Raw genomic sequence first — 20,826 nt, 5'->3', positions numbered from 1 at the left:
CTCGCAACCATACAACATTGTTGGAACCACTATTCCTTCAAACATACCCATTTTTGCTTTCCGAGATAATGTTCTCGACTTCCATACATTCTTCAAGGCTCCCAGATTTTTCGCCCCCTCCCCCACCCTATGATCCACTTCCGCTTCCATGGTTCCATCCGCTGCCAGATCCACTCCCAGATATCTAAAACACTTCACTTCCTCCAGTTTTTCTCCATTCAAACTCACCTCCCAATTGACTTGACCCTCAACCCTACTGTACCTAATAACCTTGCTCTTATTCACATTTACTCTTAACTTTCTTCTTTCACACACTTTACCAAACTCAGTCACCAGCTTCTGCAGTTTCTCACATGAATCAGCCACCAGCGCTGTATCATCAGCGAACAACAACTGACTCACTTCCCAAGCTCTCTCATCCCCAACAGACTTCATACTTGCCCCTCTTTCCAAAACTCTTGCATTCACCTCCCTAACAACCCCATCCATAAACAAATTAAACAACCATGGTGACATCACACACCCCTGCCGCAAACCTACATTCACTGAGAACCAATCACTTTCCTCTCTTCCTACACGTACACATGCCTTACATCCTCGATAAAAACTTTTCACTGCTTCTAACAACTTGCCTCCCACACCATATATTCTTAATACCTTCCACAGAGCATCTCTATCAACTCTATCATATGCCTTCTCCAGATCCATAAATGCTACATACAAATCCATTTGCTTTTCTAAGTATTTCTCACATACATTCTTCAAAGCAAACACCTGATCCACACATCCTCTATATCTATATATTTATATCTCAGACATCTGCTCCCACTTATAACTCCCTCAAAGGAGTGGCCATTAAAACAGAATCTCCATGACTAGTAAACTGCATCTTTTCCCTTAATCTCCTGAAATCCATTGGTTAAATTAAATTTGAAACAAAATAACATTACTGATGAACCTAAGTTTTTACTTTTATTTATGGTGTATCTCTTAACTTTACGCTTTTCATTTTGCTGTTTTGAAAAAATCAGCTTAACTGTCAATTCGTAAATGAAGCTACCTTGTTAAAAAACACAAGAAAAGAAAAAGAAATAATATTTTACTTTTCCAAAAGAAGGAACAGAGAAGAGGACCAAGTGAGGATTTTCCCCTCTTAGGCTCACTCCTCTATTCTTAATGCTACCTCAGTGGGCACCACACATAATATAATTTTTCTTGTCTTACCCCTGAAAAACCCATTGCAGTCTCATGTCAAGTGAAAGAGGAACTTTTATAATTTTCCATGTTTACAGAATATGAAAGCAGTGCAATTCATCAACATTCAATATAGGATAAATTCAAATCTGAAACCCTAAAGTATCAGCTCTGTATTGCATATGTGTGTGAAACCATTAAATCCTAAGATCGATATCTGTCTTTTCAACATCAGTCAAATATCTTACTAAATAAATCATGAGATGTTATCATCACCATTCAATAAATTCTTCAAACCTCTATGTCTACATGTACCTGAATTTCTTCACGCAGTCATTACCCAAGTCAACAATGATGACATGCCCATCACGTGTCGTGGCTAAACCGGAAGGCCGCTTCAGTTTAGCTTCTCGGGAATCAATGGTGAAGATAAGGGTACCAAGAGAGTAATCAAACACTTGAATGCATGAATTGTTACGCTCTTGTCTTGTGGCGAGTAACAAACCCTTAGGATCCAAAAACAGCCCTCCATATGTCCCTTTTGGCCCTTTCCCTGAAATTGATAAGGTAGTTAGCATAAATTTACAGTAAACTAATGTATCGTACTTTAGAATAAATATCCGCTAAAAAATTTTTGCAATTAACAATACAAAATGAAAAATGTCTCAAAAACTATATGATTATTAAAAACATCACATGCACAAATCTTTAAATCTTCACTTTCTCTGTGTCCAAGTACAATAATACTGATGATCACAATTCCCTGTATGCATTATGAACATGTACAACAAAAGGAAAAAATGCTGTGCATCTAGGATTTTAACAAGGACTCAAACCACTCAGATACGAAATGATAAGGTAAGAAGAGAAATGTGGTAGTAATAGGAGTATATATGAGAGAGCATTTTACTTGTGGTTGTGAACCACTCAGACTTCATGGCTATCAAAACATATCTGTTCTAATGCTAAAGTCACCAGCTATCCCCATCAAAGAATATTTTCACAGGTCTATTAAAATGGAGATGTTCTGTTCTGTTACTTATACTCAGTTACCTTTGTTTTTTATTATAATAAATGTTGAAACATAATTATGCTATTTCATTCTTGGGTGGGTTTGCAATAACCTTAGAAAAATTAAAATGGATCATTCAAGAACAGATGTGAACTATAGGTTTAATGTATTTTTTGCACCCTCAATAATCCATGTACCATTCCATGTACAGTTTATACTTCAGTCACCCTATATCACACTGCGTATTATAAACAATCAATCTAATCACGGAAGTAAAGTAGTAAATCTGCCCTAAAAAATCAGGCATCAATCCGCTGAATCAGGGTATATGATGCAGTCAACATTATTGATTTTATTTATCATCATACTTTGTCACTATCTCCTGCGTTAGTGAGGTAGCCCAAGGAAACAGACGAAATATTGGCCCAACCCACCCACACACACATGTATATACATACACGTCCACACATGCACTTATAAACACCTATACATTTCAATGTATACATATATATATAAATAAACAGACATATACATATATACATATGTACATAATTCATACTTGCTGCCCTCATTCATTCCCATCGCCACCCCTCCACACATGAAATGACAACCCCCCCCCGCCCCTGCACGCGCACGAGGTAGCGCTAGGAAAAGACAACAAAGGCCACATTCGTTCACACTCAGTCTCTAGCAGTCATGTACAATGCACTGAAACCACAGCTCCCTTTCCACATTCAGGCCCCACAGAACTTTCCATGGTTTACCCCAGACACTTCACATGCCCTGGTTCAATCCACTGACAGCACATTGACCCCGGTATACCACATCATTCCAATTCACTCTATTCCTTGCATGGCTTTCACCCTCCTGCATGTTCAGGCCCCGATCACTCAAAATCTTTTTCACCACATCCTTCCACCTCAAATATGGTTTCCCACTTCTCCTCGCTCCCTCCACCTCTGACACATATATCCTCTTGGTCAATCTTTCCTCACTCATTCTCTCCATGTGACCAAACCATTTCAATACACCCTCTGCTCTCTAAACCACAATCTTTTTATTACCACACATCTCTCTTATCCTTTCATTACTTACTTGATCAAACCACCTGACATCACATATTGTCCTCAAACATCTCATTTCCAACACATCCACCCTCCTCCGCACAACCATATCTATAGCCCACGCCTCGCAACCATATAACATTGTTGGAACCACTATTCCTTCAAACATACCCTTTTTTGCTTTCTGAGATAATGTTCTTGCCTTCCACACATCAGAATCTTCAACCCCTCCCCCATCCTGTGACTCACTTCCGCTTCCATGGTTCCATCCGCTGCCAAATCCACTCCCAGATATCTAAAGCACTTCACTTCCTCCAGTATTTCTCCATTCAAACTTACCTCCCAATTGACTTGTCCCTCAACCCTACTGTACCTAATAACCTTACTCTTATTCACATTTACTCTCAGCTTTCTACTTTCACACACTTTACCAAACTCAGTCACCAGCTTCTGCAGTTTCTCACACGAATCAGCTACCAGCGTTGTATTATTAGTGAACAACAACTGACTCACTTCCCATGCCCTCTCATCCACAACAGACTGCATACTTGCCCCTCTCTCCAAACTCTTGCATTCACCTCCCTAACAACCCCATCCATAAACAAATTAAAAAATCATGGAGACATCACATACCCCTGCCGCAAACCGACATTCACTGGGAACCAATCACTTTACTCTTTTCCTACTCGTACGCAGTCAAGGTATATCTGAAAGTAGTCTATGGGGCATGACTGTGAACTATACACTTTGGTGTCAGTAAATCATTCAAGACTTCTAAAGTGGTTATATGAATATGAAACTCTTCTTTGTTTATTCCTAATGCTACTCTGCTAAGGTAGGAGAACAATGCATCACTGGGGAAGGCTGAAGGTACACTGATGGTTAACCTATCAAATGGGAAACTCATGGGACTGATGAACAAAAGGTACCATGGAAAACTGCAAAAAACACGTCCTAACTCTTGCTTCCAGCTTTCCTTGCTACCTTTCACTCATCTGTTGCTATGTAAACATTCATGGTACTAGTTTAACTGACTTTTTAACATACACAACTGATTTACATGATTTGCTCAGGAAACAATCTTTTTCTTCATTTTCAATTACTGAAAAATGAGCATACAAATGAGTACCAACCCAGTTATACCTAGCTGGTTGCCATACATGAAGAAATCGTACAATCTTATATGATCATCCAAGTACACTAACTTTATCAAGGCAACAAAATACTGCACTTCAGGTTAACTGGCATAGGTAATAATGCAGGTACTATTATACTAGATTATTACAGCAATAACAAACCAAAGATATGTCAAACCATGACCAGCTAGTGCCATGCATGTAAATCTGGTGCTAAAATGTGCCACTGGGTATGTAAAGAACTTATATTCTTACATACTATAAGTAATGTAAGGGTAAGAGAAATGTGTGGTGATAAAAAGTGGTTCAGAGAGCAGAAGAGGGTGTGCTGAAATGGTTCAGACATATGGAAAGAATGCGTGAGGAAAAGTTGTCAAAAAGGGTATATGTGTCAGAAGTGGAGGGAACAAGGAGAACAGGGAGACCAAATTGGCGATGAAAGGATGGAAGGATAAAGATTTTGAGCAATCAAGGTCTGAACAATCAGGAGGGTGAAAGGTTTGCACAAGACAGGGTGAATTGGAATGATGTGGAATCCTGTTAATGGATTAAACAAGGGTATGTGAAGTGTCCAGGAATAACCATGGAAAGGTCTGTGGGGCCTAGACATGGATAGGTAGCTGTGGTTTCAGTGCATTACACATGACACTTAGGGAATGAATGTGAGCAGATGTGGCATTTCTACACCTGTTCCTGGAGCTATAAGATGTGTGATCACTGCATTGATGAATCCATGAAAAAGCTTAATGAGAAGGTTGCTTAAATTACATAGCTGCCCTTTCCAAATCACGAAACATGGTCTAATGTTACAGCTTCTAAACACATGTTAATACTGCCTTGGAACCAATTCCAAGCTGAGTTCAAAGGCCCGTACAACAACCAAGCTGCTGTTCTAATATCTTTTGTGGACTATGGCTGGTTCACCTAGTAAATGAAAGCTGTGGTGCAAACATGAGCTATCTTAGGATGGTTGGAGTTGGTTGGTTCTCTGTATTTGGCAAAGACTACTAAGAAAATGCCCTTAAAATGCTGACCAATTAATCAATCTATCCTGAGCTGCAACCATATGCACTCTTCTCTTAATCAACCTCTTACTTTAACATCAAACAGAAATTCATACGATTACAAGCAATAACAAGCAGAGAAAAAGCAACTCCTGTGATAGTTTTTATGGACATGACATTAGAATTATTCAAGATTAAAAACTGCCAAGTCTAACCTTTGGTTTCGAAGATAGTGCGTAAATACTGTCCCTCAGGAGAAAAGACTTGTATTCTTGAATCAGCAGCCACCACTTCATTATCAGGACCAGTGCACAGTGCAGCAATTGATCCCAACTGCCCTGGCTTGCTCCCTTTCACTCCCCATCTTCTGACTAATTTCCCACCAGGAAGAAAAACAAATATAGAATTCACTGCATTGTCTGCTACAAGAATTTCACCATCACTATTCACTGCAAGTGTTGTTGGTTCAATTAACTGCTCATGAGTGAACTGAGAGAGGAGTTGACCTGAGGAAGTTACCTCTGTGATGGTCTTCTTCCTCCAGTTAACAAACACAAGGGAACTACTGGGTGTTCGAGTTAAGCCTGTAACACTTCTACCTTCTAAAGCATCCCCTACTATATGCTGCACTTCTTTCAGTTGCGGGCTTAAGACCTTAATCCGGGAATTTCCTGTATCTGCCACATACATATACTCACTGTCATCAATACAAATTCCAACAGGCTGCAGAAACTGGTCCTTTCCTGAGCCCCGAGACCCATACACAATATCTGGATTATGTTCGTCTATCACTTCAACATGCAGTGGACTTTCTTTGATAGATCTGCCAAAGATTTTTACAGCAACACTATGTATCCCACCTTGCTCTGGTGTAAAGAATATAGAATATGTTCCATCCTCATTGTCTTCAATCTGACTTTCAATTAAATCCCCACCTTCTGTTTTGACCTGTGCCTCTAAAGGGTCACCACCTGTATTCTGATTTTCCCCATCATAATCTACAGTATGAACTACAACTTCACTTCGTAAATGAGTCATAGCTTTCTTGGCCTTCATAAAACAAAGGCTTGGGAAGGTTTTGCTAGTGACCACTCGACCATAATCCTCAATAGTTCTTTGAATCTGATCAAACGCTTCATTATGATGACTTTCAAACTTTAGAAAAGCATTTTCCCTTGGTTCAACCAATGTGGATAGCGAATCAATCTTTGTATTGAGGTGTGCAATCTTCTTGGTAATGTTCCGGACTTCCACTTGGTATTGTAGGCCCTCACATTCTTGTTGGACTTTTCGTCTTTCCCCTTCAATAATATCCAACTGGTCCTGCAAACATGAAGATAAACTTAGATTTTGTGTTACTAATTTACCAGAAATGCTTGGAATTTCTGTGTGCAACTGAGGATACAATAGCAGGTGACCATATTTACTGAAATCCAATATTCACTTTTTATTCAAGTAACACAATCAATGAATCAATGCCACACAAAGGAAACTTCCTGAAATAATTCTACATAAGATATCAGCATAATTTACTTTTTGGAGAGGGTTTTTGTCTTGAGGAGAAATGTTACTTCTAATAGGTAATTATATCAATTATATTTTTGTTAATCATATCAATTACATTTTTGTTAATCATGAAAAACATCTCCCTGAAGCATATGACAATTAACAAATATGTGAATGGAAAACAATTATATCAAAGACATCAATCTGGCTATATCTATCACCAATCACAATTCACCAATCAATGGGCCTCAATAATTCATAACATATAACTTCCAAAAATTAAAAGAGAAAATAAGATCACAAAATACTACTGCATAGTAAATGATGAGTATGTAAGAATGCAAAAGAATAACAAAATAGTGAATAACATAAAAACAAAATCATATATCAAACATGAATAATAATCTAAGACAAATTCACATACCCAGCTTACTGCAGACCCATTTTTTGCTTCAAGACCTTCCTATTTATCTCTATCACCACTCCATCTATAAAAAAAACTATTAAAACAGCCATGGTAACATCACCCATTGTTGATGCAGCCCCTCTTTCACCTAAACTACTCACCCTCCTCCATTCATGTTTTACTTCAAGTCTGTAAATAAATTAGCAATTAGGTCAACTATGTCTACCATCTGGAAAGAAAGCCTTTAAGTCTGAAGAGGCAGTATGCTTATTTGGACAGTCATCTGGCTAGTCAATGAACCCTTGCACACGAGACAATGTTCAATTCATTTGCTTGTTTTGAAGCTTCATCATAAAATCAAAGTGATCTAGGTGGAGAAAAAATCCTGTGGAGGGGGATACCTGGCAATCATTGAATCATCAAAATGCACAAAGTGCACTTTTTTTGCTTAGCTTCAATCATACATTTTTCTTAATGAGTTTGACTTTTGGATAGGCAGGATGAATTTAAAAGCCAATAAGTAGCTCTGTTTTGCATCCTAAATGAGAAAATATGGTAAATTCTAGTTTCACTGAGCATGCTTGAGGCTTGAGTTCTGTTAAGTAATTCTCAAACATCATGCTCATAGCTGGAGTTTCCTAACAGCAGTCCCGTTGTTTTTAATGCTTGGGTCTCATTTCATGGATGTGAAACTGTCAATGGCAAAAGGTTGGTTAAAGCACGATATTCAGAGCAAATATGATATTCAAAGCCTTGAAATACATAAAGCTTCTCATTTCAATATCTCTACTCTGATAACTCTGCGCAGAAATCATTTCAACTCTACATTACAGAGCCCTTGTTTCCATTATCATATTAACCAAGATTTCCCATTCCAACAATGCTAAAAAAATAGAAAGAAAAAGAACTCTGGGCAAAAGAAAAGCAAAATCTCTATTGTGGGGAAGAATCTTCCCCTAAAATACTATCTCCAATATAATGAACAACTTCCTACAATTCAGCCTGCTAATAAAAAAATCTACAGGGTTCCTAAGTTTGGCAGACCACTCAGAATTTACAATAAAGCCAACTACATTTTCTACCATCCATGTCATGCATCACTTAGGTCCTACATATCTGTCACAACTTTTAACTGTTACAACTATTCAAAATCCTTGTCCTATCAGTAACACAACATACAAAACATAACATCAATCATGCTGTTTCTCACCACTCACAGGGTAAAACTTACTAGGCGAAAGGGTTAGGTAGTCGACACACTCGACAAAGTGACCACCTCTGCCATACAACAGCAAAGGATTACCTATTAATCCTAGCTACCTGTGGGCCCCAAGTCATAAGTTTTTTTTGTGAAAATCACTACAAATCAAATCATCTTTCTTCTTTCACACGTTTTTGTCTTTCCTGCCTTAGCAAGGTAGCACCAGGAACTAATCCTTTGATGAATGATCACCGTTCTAAATTCAAGCAATTTACACAATGGTGGTCCACCACACATTCACATTCTGACATCCATACTATCCTCCAGACTACTCTTTTCAATTTTCCTGCCACTAATAGTGTGCAACTATAAATTTCTCTATTTTCCCCCTTTCCCAGTTACTTTCTTCCATGGTGTGTTTGAGAAAGGAATCATTTCATTATCAAATATCTTAAAATTTCATAATTGTAAGAAACTGGCTCCACATTCACAATGTGACAGTCATATCCATCAATCTATCTATCATATCAATGAGCATAAATCTTCAATCACTGTTTTGAATATTGTTTTCAGGCTGCAGACATTCAAAACTGCCACACTGTAGTTAACTGAAATGTCCAGAAAAGGCTCTACATGCATCATACTGTTGTAAATGTTGGCAACAGCACATTCTTTTTCAATTACATAACCCTTGCACCCCTTCTACAGGGCTCCTGCAGCTTCAAGGCTGCATTACAATAAGTAGTAGGGAAAGGAGAGACTCCTTTAGAGTGAAAAGTTTTTCAACTTGATTGCACTCTTTTCATCAACTGACAATGATATAACCTTGCTAAAGGTGCCTTTTCACTCGCAATGTAACCACATGCAGGCAGAGTCCGGTAATGCCTGCAAACTGCATAAAAAAGCAAAATTACCTATAATTCTATATCATCAATAAACATGCTCCTTTTTATCATTTTCTCAAACTACTTTCATTAAAATACAAAGACCTTACTTGTAAAACCTTCTTCTTCTCATCTCGCATTTTTTTTACGTTGTTGATGACTGCCTCTCGACGCTGCTCAATGATGTCAATAATTGCTTGGAATGCTCTATTGACATCCTCAAAAGTTGAATCAACTGCATGGTCAAGTTGGTGTATTTCTGAAGTTACAGCATCGCTTGCCTCGTTTAACTGTATGTGCAGATAATCAAAACTTATACAGGTAATACAGTATATTATTTCTCTGAGCTGCAGTTTTAATTATGTATTCTTGCCTAGCTTAAGTGTCCAATAAATATATTTATTTGAATCTACGTTTCCTTCATTTAGTAAGCAACATAAAAAGTTATACATGATAATGACACTATCATCCTAAGGATGGAAATAAATCTATGTACATCCTGTAGAGTCTTTATAATAGTGAATAACATATATACCATAAAACGACAAAAATTTAACTTTTTACCAAAAGGTAAGTGTGTGTTGTAAGAGTACAATTAACTAGGTTCATCCATTGATTCATCAAGGACAGGCCTTGATGAATGAAGTGCCTCGTGAACTAATTGTCAAGCAAAGAGTCCTAACATCCTGAAGCTTATGTTAATGCCATCTATAACCTCCTACTATTAATAAAAAACTATTATAGATGTCAAATTACATACAGCACTCCAAGCAAAAAAAGTGCTATGAGCAATGTAGCTACCAGATATCCTGGCTACCACTGTATACACAGTAAATGTGAGAAAAACTATTCAAACATTTCATATTCTTATAGAATTAAAGACATGAATGCAAGAGTATGAAAAATTTAGAATAAATCCTTTATCTACCCTTGTTTTGCCAAGGTGGAGTATCAAAGTGAGAGTTTAGGGGTGGCCCAACCAAGCAACTCAGTGAATAGCAGAGTACAGTAGGGAGGAGGAGCAAGTGGTACATAGAAAGGGAAGAGGGAAGACAATGAAGGAAGGAGTGAGCAGAGTATTCAACATGGCACACAATTTTCAAAACAGTGGCATGGACATCTTGTCTCAGGTGATGTATATGGCAGATGACTGTGTACTGACAAATGATGTACCCTATAGTTAGAATATAGAAACAATAGAAAAAGTGAGTAACTGATATAATGAGAGTAAACTAGTTTATGTAAGACTTAAGATACAGCTTATGCTTCAACATCACTCAATTCTTTGCACTAGAGTCCCCTTGCAAACTACCTATACCACTGCAGAAAGAAAAAGTACTGAAAAATTATGTGTTGCAATTAGGATATTCGAACAACAAAAAAAGTGAGTTTTTGATGATGTTTGTAAAGACTAACAAAACCCACTCTTTCTGGGCAAAGGGGCCAGGATGATTCATGCTAGATGCAAATGTATTAACAGCCATATCATAATAAAGCAAACTAATAAGCCTGTGTTTCTGAAAAATTAAATCTAATAATGCAATCAATAAAGGCACAAAATTCTTTCTAAGAAAGGAGCATTTGATAAAATCCAAGCACTCTAATCCAAACCCAAATTGCATTTCCTTGATGCAAACCCAACTTCACTTAACTTAACCTCCTCTCCTTTGACACACACAAACATGCCTTACTCTCCTGGAATAAGCTTCACTGAATCAGTAGCCCATCATTTAAATTATCATGCATATCTTTAGCATCTTCCATAGGTATAATATCAACACTATCATGCACTTCCCTCAAATCCATAAATGCCACATACAAGTAAGGATCTTTCTCCCAAGTATTTCTTACATACATTCTATGCAGTAAATACCATCCATCCCTTATGGAAGCAAATTCTTCCTCCTAAATCAATTGCATAGTGTCTGGCAGCTCTTTCTCAATTACTGTTCTCCTATACATCTTCAAAGGTATACTCCTCATTTATACCATTAGAAATTTCACATTCATCTTTGTCTCCCTCATCTTTATTCAGCTACAAGAACAAAAACTTACCTTTGAATAACACTCATTTGCCTTGTAACAAAGGATTTCTGACATTCTCTTAATGGCAATGGAAAGTGGAATAACTGTGTGTTGGTAGCTGGCAGCACTTCCCTGATGAGAACCATTGCTACATTGCGTACAGAAAACCAGGTCACATGACTCACAAAATAACAATTCCTGAAAAAAAAAAAAAGATATACAGTGGTCCCTTGCTTACCTTGGTATCATCAATGTTTTGAGTACATGCTTAAAATAATATCCAGAATTTTAAAAAATGCAGCAAAATCGTTTTGAGTGTCCGCATTATTTTTTATGCATTTCAAAGGTAAGGTTCAATATATATATATACCTGCTATATATAGATGGAACATTTAAGCAAAACTTTTCTTCTTTGCCTTGGTTTGCAGATGAGTTATATTTCATACACATTTTAAAAATAAAGTAAGACAAATATATCAAACAGCTTTCACCATGTCAAGTTGTAGGATACCTGATTTGCATGGGTGGAACATTTAGGTACAACTTCTCTTCTCTGTCTTGACATAAGATCCAATAACTGATTCACCAGGAAAGATGGCGGCAAGGCAGCCACTCCTCCCGAAGGAATACGTATAGACTCCCGACATATGGGACAACGAAAAGTGCCATCATCGCGTGCATGTGAGGCAACAATGCGGGTCAGGCAGTGAAGACAAACGGTGTGTGAGCAGTGAAGCAGCTTGGGAGTATGTTCACCTCCATCGAAGGAACCTGTCCATATAAGAGCTATATTGACACGTGTTGAAGTGTTGTAATGTAGTGATGAAATAATTGTAAGCTGTGTCCAGGGATCTTTTGGACTTAATTGATCTCTTGCCATTAAGTTCACATCCTATGACCATTTATGGTTTATCAAACCTCTACTACTTATACCTAACATGGAAAATAAAATAAAAATAAGAAACAAATCCACCGAAATCAAACCTGTGACACAATATGTGTGTGTGTGTGTGTGTGTGTGTGTGTGGGCATTTATGTATATACATGTGTATGTGGGTAGGTTGGGCCATTCTTTCGTCTGTTTCCTAGCGATACCTCGCTAACGCAGGAGACAGCAACTAAGTATAATAACTATACATATATATTTTCTTATCCCTGAGAATGGGGGAGAAAGAATACTTCCCACGTATTCCCTGTGTGTCGTAGAAGGCGACTAAAAGGGGAGGGAGCGGGGGTCTGGAAATCCTCCCCTCTCGTTTTTTTTAATTTTCCAAAAGAACGAACAGAGAAGAGGGCCAGGTGTGGATATTCCCTCAAAGGCCCAGTCCTCTGTTCTTAACGCTACCTCGCTAATGCGGGAAATGGCGAATAGTTTGAAAAAAAAAAAAAAAAAAATATTTTCTTTCACACTATTTGCCATTTCCCACATTAGCGAGGTAGCGTTAAGAACAGAGGACTGGGCCTTTGAGGGAGTATCCTCACCTGGCCCCCTTCTCTGTTCCTTCTTTTGGATTAAAGAAAAAATAAGAGGGGAGGATTTCCAGCCCCCCACTCCCTTCCCTTTAAGTTGCCTTCTACGACACGCAGGGAATATGTGGGAAGTATTCTTTCTCCCCTATCCCCAGGGATAAAATATCTATATATATATATATATATATATATATATATATATATATATATATATATATATATATATATATATATTTTTTTTTTTTGCTTTGTCGCTGTCTCCCGCGTTTGCGAGGTAGTGCAAGGAAAAAGATGAAAGAAATGGCCTAACCCACCCCCATACACAATGTATATACATACACGTCCACACACACAAATATACATACCTATACATCTCAATGTACACATATATATACACACACAGACACATACATATATACCCATGCACACAATTCACACTGTCTGCCTTTATTCATTCCCATCGCCACCTCGCCACACATGGAATACCATCCCCCTCCCCCCTCATGTGTGCAAGGTAGCACTAGGAAAAGACAACAAAGGCCACATTCGTTCACACTCAGTCTCTAGCTGTCATGCAATAATGCCCGAAACCACAGCTCCCTTTCCACATCCAGGCCCCACACAACTTTCCATGGTTTACCCCAGACGCTTCACATGCCCTGATTCAATCCACTGACAGCACGTCAACCCCGGTATACCACATCGATCCAATTTACTCTATTCCTTGCCCGCCTTTCACCCTCCTGCATGTTCAGGCCCCGATCACACAAAATCTTTTTCACTCCATCTTTCCACCACCAATTTGGTCTCCCACTTCTCCTCGTTCCCTCCACCTCCGACACATGTATCCTCTTGGTCAATCTTTCCTCACTCATTCTCTCTAAGTGACCAAACAATTTCAAAACACCCTCTTCTGCTCTCTCAACCACACTCTTTTTATTACCACACATCTCTCTTACCTTATTATTACTTACTCGATCAAACCACCTCACACCACATATTGTCCTCAAACACCTGATTTCCAGCACATCCACCCTCCTCCGCACAACCCTATCTATAGCCCATATACACACACATATATATATTTTTTCATACATATTTGCCATTTCCCATGGGAAATGGCACTACCCCACCCCAGAGGAAACAGCACGCTACCCCATGCTTCAGTGAGGTAGCGCCTGGAAAACTGACAGAAAAGGTCACATTCGTTCACACTCAGTTCTGTACTTATAATTTTCCATCATGGGCAAGGTGGCAAATTGGGAACAAAACATCTATGATAAAAACAAAAATAGTGAATTGTGGTCTGAATTCATCATCCCATGCAGTAGACCATGTGGCATTCCATTTATATGCTTTCTGCAATCAACTGTCTAAGTTGCTTTCTATGCATAATATAATTTTTCATTCATTCTGAAGTATATATGTTTCAAAACTAATTGTGGAAGTAAAATAAGCTAATAACTGATCCATTTCTTAGAGAAATAAGAAATTAAGTACATGTCCTAATAATTTCAAGTTGGACATTTCTGAGTTTTTAACTTGTATTCAAACCTATTTGTCTTTTCCTACCTCAGTGGAGTTGCATCACAAACACATGAGATTATTGGAAAATCCTCATATGGCTATTCTTTCATTCCCCTTTTTGGAAAGTCAATATAAGAAGGGAAGATTTCCAGTCATCTGCTCCCATCCCTCATCTCCCTGGCAGGAGATAAGAGGGAAGTATTCTTTCTCTCTCCTATAAGTGGGTCCACTCATTCCATAAAACATTATAAAGTTCACTAATTACCCTACATAACAAGAACTACACAGCCTGAGGACATCATCAACCAGGAAAGATGGCAAGGCAGTCACTGATTTTACATAAATAATTAAATGCTCAGATTTGGACTATGTGAAAATATTCATATTCATCCAATACTAAATGGAAGCTCCTTTTTCATGGACATGTGAATAAACAAAAAACAGATAGGCAAAAGGTTGAAAAGAGTCACAGTCAAAAGGATAAACAAGCCAAGTCCACTGACACCTGCCAGGACAATTAGATAACAAACAAGTCAAGAAATACTTTTCATGTCATTGCAATTTACCTTAAAGCACAAGTATATTACCCCCATACAATTTTTCACTTGCTCTAGTATAAGAGTATCTAGGTTTTCTTTAGTCTAAAATGCTGAATAGCTTCAATACATACAACATTACTGAATTAGCTAATTACATCATCCTATTCTCACTACACAACATAACTAAGAAATCTTGACCTTAAACTAAATTGCAAGTCCATACCTACAAAACATGGTATTAGAAATCCTCCTTTAAAAACTTACAGAGACATGTGCCACATGTGAGGAATGACTCATTGAAATCCTCATAGTTGATAGACACTGTTTCGACCAGTGTAGAAGACATCACTTCTTCCCGACCCACGCCTCGGCTTAAGGATACAAAAAGAAAAGAAAATATTACTTAGGCACAACTGTACATCATAATAAGAACAATGTCACAGGTTCATGAATACTGACTGGTGGTGCTAGTGTAAATGCTGACCAAACAAACACAAGTTTGTCTAATTCATGCACTCATAATTGGATTTTGTCAATCATGCACTGATATCAATTTTTCACTTCTTGTAGTTTTATCTTGAATAATTCACTGCTTCCCATACTATAACTTCTTTGGGCAACAGTTCTGAGAATTCTATATATCAAATTAAATGTTAACATTTGAAAAAATGACAAGAGTTTTCTTCCTTTGTGTAGAGTATATCTATTCCCAAAATTGCCCAAAGATCCAAAACTAAAACTACATGGACCATATGACCAGTATAAAAACACAGACAATCAAGCAATCTAATCGCATACTAAATTATCATACTACTGACTCTCTTCTTTCCTGTCATGGTAGCAACTGATAACTAACATGGAGCCAAACATACAAGGATCCACCAATTAAGTACAGGTCCATTCTCCTTCCAAGGTACTTCACAGCTGTCTATCAACTTCAAAACTGTATCTGCTATAATTTGCTTACCCTATACCTCAGGATCCCTTTTATCTAGCTACTGCATATATTTGGAAGCAGGAAAATGATGGACTCCTTTGGACAAAATGTTCCTCCACCAAATTGTACAGTAAGCCTTTTAATCCATTGATGATGAAAAAACCTTGCTGAAGGTGACCTTCATCGTAACCATGTGCATACGAAGTTCAGTAACACCCTTTATATATATGCACGTCATTCTTGTTTCTTTCACGCCTGTTCACTAACTCGCACTTTAGTGAGGCAGCATCAGGAACAGATGACTGAGATATAGTCAAAGTCCATTTCAAAATTCACAAATCTCCTGGTTTCTTTGTTATGATAAGAAATGTCAAATCATTCATATAAATACTCATGCGAAACAAAAGAAGAAAATCTTCTTAAATGAAACTCTTACAAGCAATGGCAAGCATAGATGACAACTTCAGGCAACAGAACTAAGCAGAACACATTCATATCTAGCACATCAAACATTCATTATCTGAAGGTTCAGGACATGCAAATTTTTCAGAAGAGAATGTGATCCCTTTGGACCTCAACAAACAATACTTACTGTAGCTGGAACGCGGGTCGACAACACCACATTACTCCTGCGGACACGCATACTACATTAGCATACAAACACACAATGATGTGTACACTACTGTACTAAGTCATATTACAACTAACAGAACCCTCTGTATCTGTAAAGAATCTCATCCATAAATCCTTTACATATTCAGCCATCTGATCCTTTGACAGAGAGATGCAAAATTTCTTTGTTATCATGAATGATGAAGAATTCACCATAGCACAAGGCTCTGCACTTCAACAGAAAGGTAAGAGATACTTATCCAAAAAGAAAATTTTTTTAAAGTACACCAAGGAATTCATAGAGTAGTAGTTCAAGAAACAGTACTGTAACACCTACTCAAGATTTAATATAATAAAAAAAAATCATTCAGAAAAAATTGTATATTATATACATACATATATATATATATATATATATATATCTTTCAAACTATTCGCCATTTCCCGCGTTAGCAAGATAGCGTTAAGAACAAAGGACTGGGCCTCTGAGGGAATATCCTCACCTGGCCCCCTTCTCTCTTCCTTCTTTTGGAAAAAAAAAAAAACAAGAGGGGAGGATTTCCAGCCCCCCGCTCCCTCCCCTTTTAGTCGCCTTCTACGACACGCAGGAATACGTGGGAAGTATTCTTTCTCCCCATCCCCAAAACCACTTTCCTTACCAGCAAAAACAAGCAATCCTTCTATAAATGAGCACCACGCATCTTCATATAACTTAAAAAAAAGTAGCAAAGTGTAATACTTCTAATTCATTTCTACTTCTAAAGCTATCATGAACTTTATAAAGCTGTTTCCTAAATAAATGGGCATCAAAGAAAAGGTGTATTTTGATTGGGTCATCTCTCTGGGAATATCTTTGTCAACATGAATGTAACCTGAATTCCTTGTACAATACCAGTCTAAGATTGTTGGATGGCCTAAACAAAACACAAGGGCAATACTAAACTCCATCTGCTTGAAGTTACTCTCTGAGATGAAAGTCACAGTTGACTAAAGAGATTACAATTCATCAAAGAAATTTTTGCTTCAAAAGAGCCCATCCTATGACTGCTACTGAATGTAATGCAGCTTTGAAGCTGTAGCAGCACCTGGTGAAGGGGTCCTATGGTTATATAATAATAATACATGAATGCTACTACAACAACTTACATCTATCTTTTACTATCAAATTGGTGAAGGGGTCCTGTGGTTATATAATAACAATACATGAGTGCTACTACAACAGCTTACATCTATCTTTTTTTTTTTTTTTTTTTTTTTTTATACTTTGTCGCTGTCTCCCGCGTTTGCGAGGTAGCGGAAGGAAACAGACGAAAGAAATGGCCCAACCCCCCCCATACACATGTACATACACACGTCCACACACACAAATATACATACCTACACAGCTTTCCATGGTTTACCCCGGACGCTTCACATGCCTTGATTCAATCCACTGACAGCACGTCAACCCCTGTATACCACATCGCTCCAATTCACTCTATTCCTTGCCCTTCTTTCACCCTCCTGCATGTTCAGGCCCCGATCACACAAAATCTTTTTCACTCCATCTTTCCACCTCCAATTTGGTCTCCCTCTTCTCCTCGTTCCCTCCACCTCCGACACATATATCCTCTTGATCAATCTTTCCTCACTCATTCTCTCCATGTGCCCAAACCATTTTAAAACACCCTCTTCTGCTCTCTCAACCACGCTCTTTTTATTTCCACACATCTCTCTTACCCTTACGTTACTTACTCGATCAAACCACCTCACACCACACATTGTCCTCAAACATCTCATTTCCAGCACATCCATCCTCCTGCGCACAACTCTATCCATAGCCCACGCCTCGCAACCATACAACATTGTTGGAACTACTATTCCTTCAAACATACCCATTTTTGCTTTCCGGGATAATGTTCTCGACTTCCACACATTTTTCAAGGCTCCCAAAATTTTCGCCCCCTCCCCCACCCTATGATCCACTTCCGCTTCCATGGTTCCATCCGCTGACAGATCCACTCCCAGATATCTAAAACACTTCACTTCCTCCAGTTTTTCACCATTCAAACTCACCTCCCAATTGACTTGACCCTCAACCCTACTGTACCTAATAACCTTGCTCTTATTCACATTTACTCTTAACTTTCTTCTTCCACACACTTTACCAAACTCCGTCACCAGCTTCTGCAGTTTCTCACATGAATCCGCCACCAGCGCTGTATCATCAGCGAACAACAACTGACTCACTTCCCAAGCTCTCTCATCCCCAACAGACTTCATACTTGCCCCTCTTTCCAAAACTCTTGCATTTACCTCCCTAACAACCCCATCCATAAACAAATTAAACAACCATGGAGACATCACACACCCCTGCCGCAAACCTACATTCACTGAGAACCAATCACTTTCCTCTCTTCCTACACGTACACATGCCTTACATCCTCGATAAAAACTTTTCACTGCTTCTAACAACTTGCCTCCCACACCATATATTCTTAATACCTTCCACAGAGCATCTCTATCAACTCTATCATATGCCTTCTCCAGATCCATAAATGCTACATACAAATCCATTTGCTTTTCTAAGTATTTCTCACATACATTCTTCAAAGCAAACACCTGATCCACACATCCTCTACCACTTCTGAAACCACACTGCTCTTCCCCAATCTGATGCTCTGTACATGCCTTCACCCTTTCAATCAATACCCTCCCATATAATTTACCAGGAATACTCAACAAACTTATACCTCTGTAATTTGAGCACTCACTCTTATCCCCTTTGCCTATCTTTTACTATCAGTTAAACAGAGACAGTGAAAATATCCCCATATAATTCATTAGACAAATGAACATTTAGATACAATCAAATTGTCATGAATTAAACTACAAAAATCTATAAGAAATTGTGAACTGTTATCCATATACTAACCTAACAGTGGGTTTTAAATGTATATTTTCAATTACTTTGTCAAAGTCATAAGAGAAAACTATCCCCATAAACAAGCCTTTAGCTGACTAAACATTTACAAGCAAATCATTCTAAATATCAAATACATTTAATATGCTATTCTTTTTTTCATACTTGATTGCTGTTACCTGCATTAGCAAGGCAGCACCATGAACAGACAAAGAAATGTCACATACACTTTCATCCATTCTCTAGCTGTCATGTACACTGCAGCTCCCTATCCACAGCCAGATCCAACAGACCTTTCCTTAGTTTAGTCTGGATGCTTCAGTCCAGTGACAGCACATCAACTATGATATATATCTATAGATCAGACAACTCTTAATCTCTTCATACCATACTGAAGTTCATTAAGTCTGTAAAGACTACATTACATTAGGTTAATGCTACTCTTTGTTATGATGATTCTCTACACAACTACAAGTTCATCTATTCTTACATTTGTTGAGTATTCCTGGGAAATTATATGGGAGGGTATTGATTGAGAGGGTGAAGGCATGTACAGAACATCAGATTGGAGAAGAGCAGTGTGGTTTCAGAAGTGGTAGAGGATGTGTGGATCAGGTGTTTGCTTTGAAGAATGTATGTGAGAAATACTTAGAAAAACAAAGGAATTTGTATGTAGCATTCATGGATCTGGAGATGGCATATGATAAGAGTTGATAGAGATGCTCTTTGGAAGGTATTAAGAGTATATGGTGAGGGAGGCAAGTTGCTAGAAGCAGTGAAAAGGCACGCGTATGAGTAGGAAGAGAGGAACGTGATTGGTTCTCAGTGAATGTCGCTTTGCGGCAGTGGTGCGTGATGTTTCCATGATTGTTGAATTTGTTTATGGATGGGGTTGTTAGAGAGGTGAAAGCAAGAGTTTTGGAGAGAGGGGCAAGTATGCAGTCTGTTGTGGATGAGAGAGCTTGGGAAGTGAGTCGGTTGTTGTTCGCTGATGATACAGCGCTGGTGGCTGATTCGGAGGAGAAACTGCAGAAGCTGGTGACTGAGTTTGGTAAAGTGTGTGAAAGAAGACAGCTGAGAGTAATGTGAATAACAGCAAGGTCATAAGGTACAGTAGGGTTGAGGGACAAGTCAATTGGGAGGTAAGTTTGAATGGAGAAATACTGGAGGAAGTGAAGTGCTTTAGATATCTGGGAGTGGATTTAGCAGCAGATGGAACCATGGAAGTGGAGGTGAGTCACACGGTGGGGGAGGGGGCGAAAGTTCTGGGAGCGTTGAAAGATGTGTGGAAGGCGGGAACATTATCTCGGAAAGCAAAAATGGCTATGTTTGAAGGAATAGTGGTTCCAACAATGTTATATGGTTGCAAGGCATGGGCTATAGATAGGGTTGTGTGGAGGAGGGTGG

The 20,826-nt window shown here is 38.4% G+C and overlaps 1 protein-coding gene across 4 annotated transcripts in view; it reads right to left on the bottom strand.

Annotated features, from left to right (window-relative positions):
* Positions 1-652: 652 nt before the first annotated feature.
* The window catches only part of LOC139751876 (tripartite motif-containing protein 2-like), a 31,791-nt gene continuing 11,617 nt past the window's right edge, over positions 653-20,826 (bottom strand). Inside the window, exons 3-9 of one of the 4 annotated variants that reach the window (XM_071667520.1) lie at positions 16,498-16,534; positions 15,233-15,339; positions 11,944-12,218; positions 11,463-11,630; positions 9,518-9,697; positions 5,626-6,733; positions 653-1,747 (exon numbers count right to left, since the gene is read on the bottom strand). In XM_071667520.1, the coding sequence (XP_071523621.1) occupies positions 1,500-1,747; positions 5,626-6,733; positions 9,518-9,697; positions 11,463-11,630; positions 11,944-12,218; positions 15,233-15,339; positions 16,498-16,529 (2,118 nt within the window). In that variant the 5' untranslated portion in view covers positions 16,530-16,534 and the 3' untranslated portion in view covers positions 653-1,499. The remainder of the gene's footprint in view (positions 1,748-5,625; positions 6,734-9,517; positions 9,698-11,462; positions 11,631-11,943; positions 12,219-15,232; positions 15,340-16,497; positions 16,535-20,826) is intronic. The other 3 variants (XM_071667521.1, XM_071667522.1, XM_071667523.1) reach the window with 3 other exon arrangements.

This window comes from Panulirus ornatus, chromosome 12, assembly GCF_036320965.1.
Source record: "Panulirus ornatus isolate Po-2019 chromosome 12, ASM3632096v1, whole genome shotgun sequence".
Taxonomy (NCBI): Eukaryota; Metazoa; Arthropoda; class Malacostraca; order Decapoda; family Palinuridae; genus Panulirus; species Panulirus ornatus.
The sequence above is the reverse complement of the archived record's forward strand: the minus strand, read 5'-3'. Positions and strand labels throughout refer to the sequence as shown.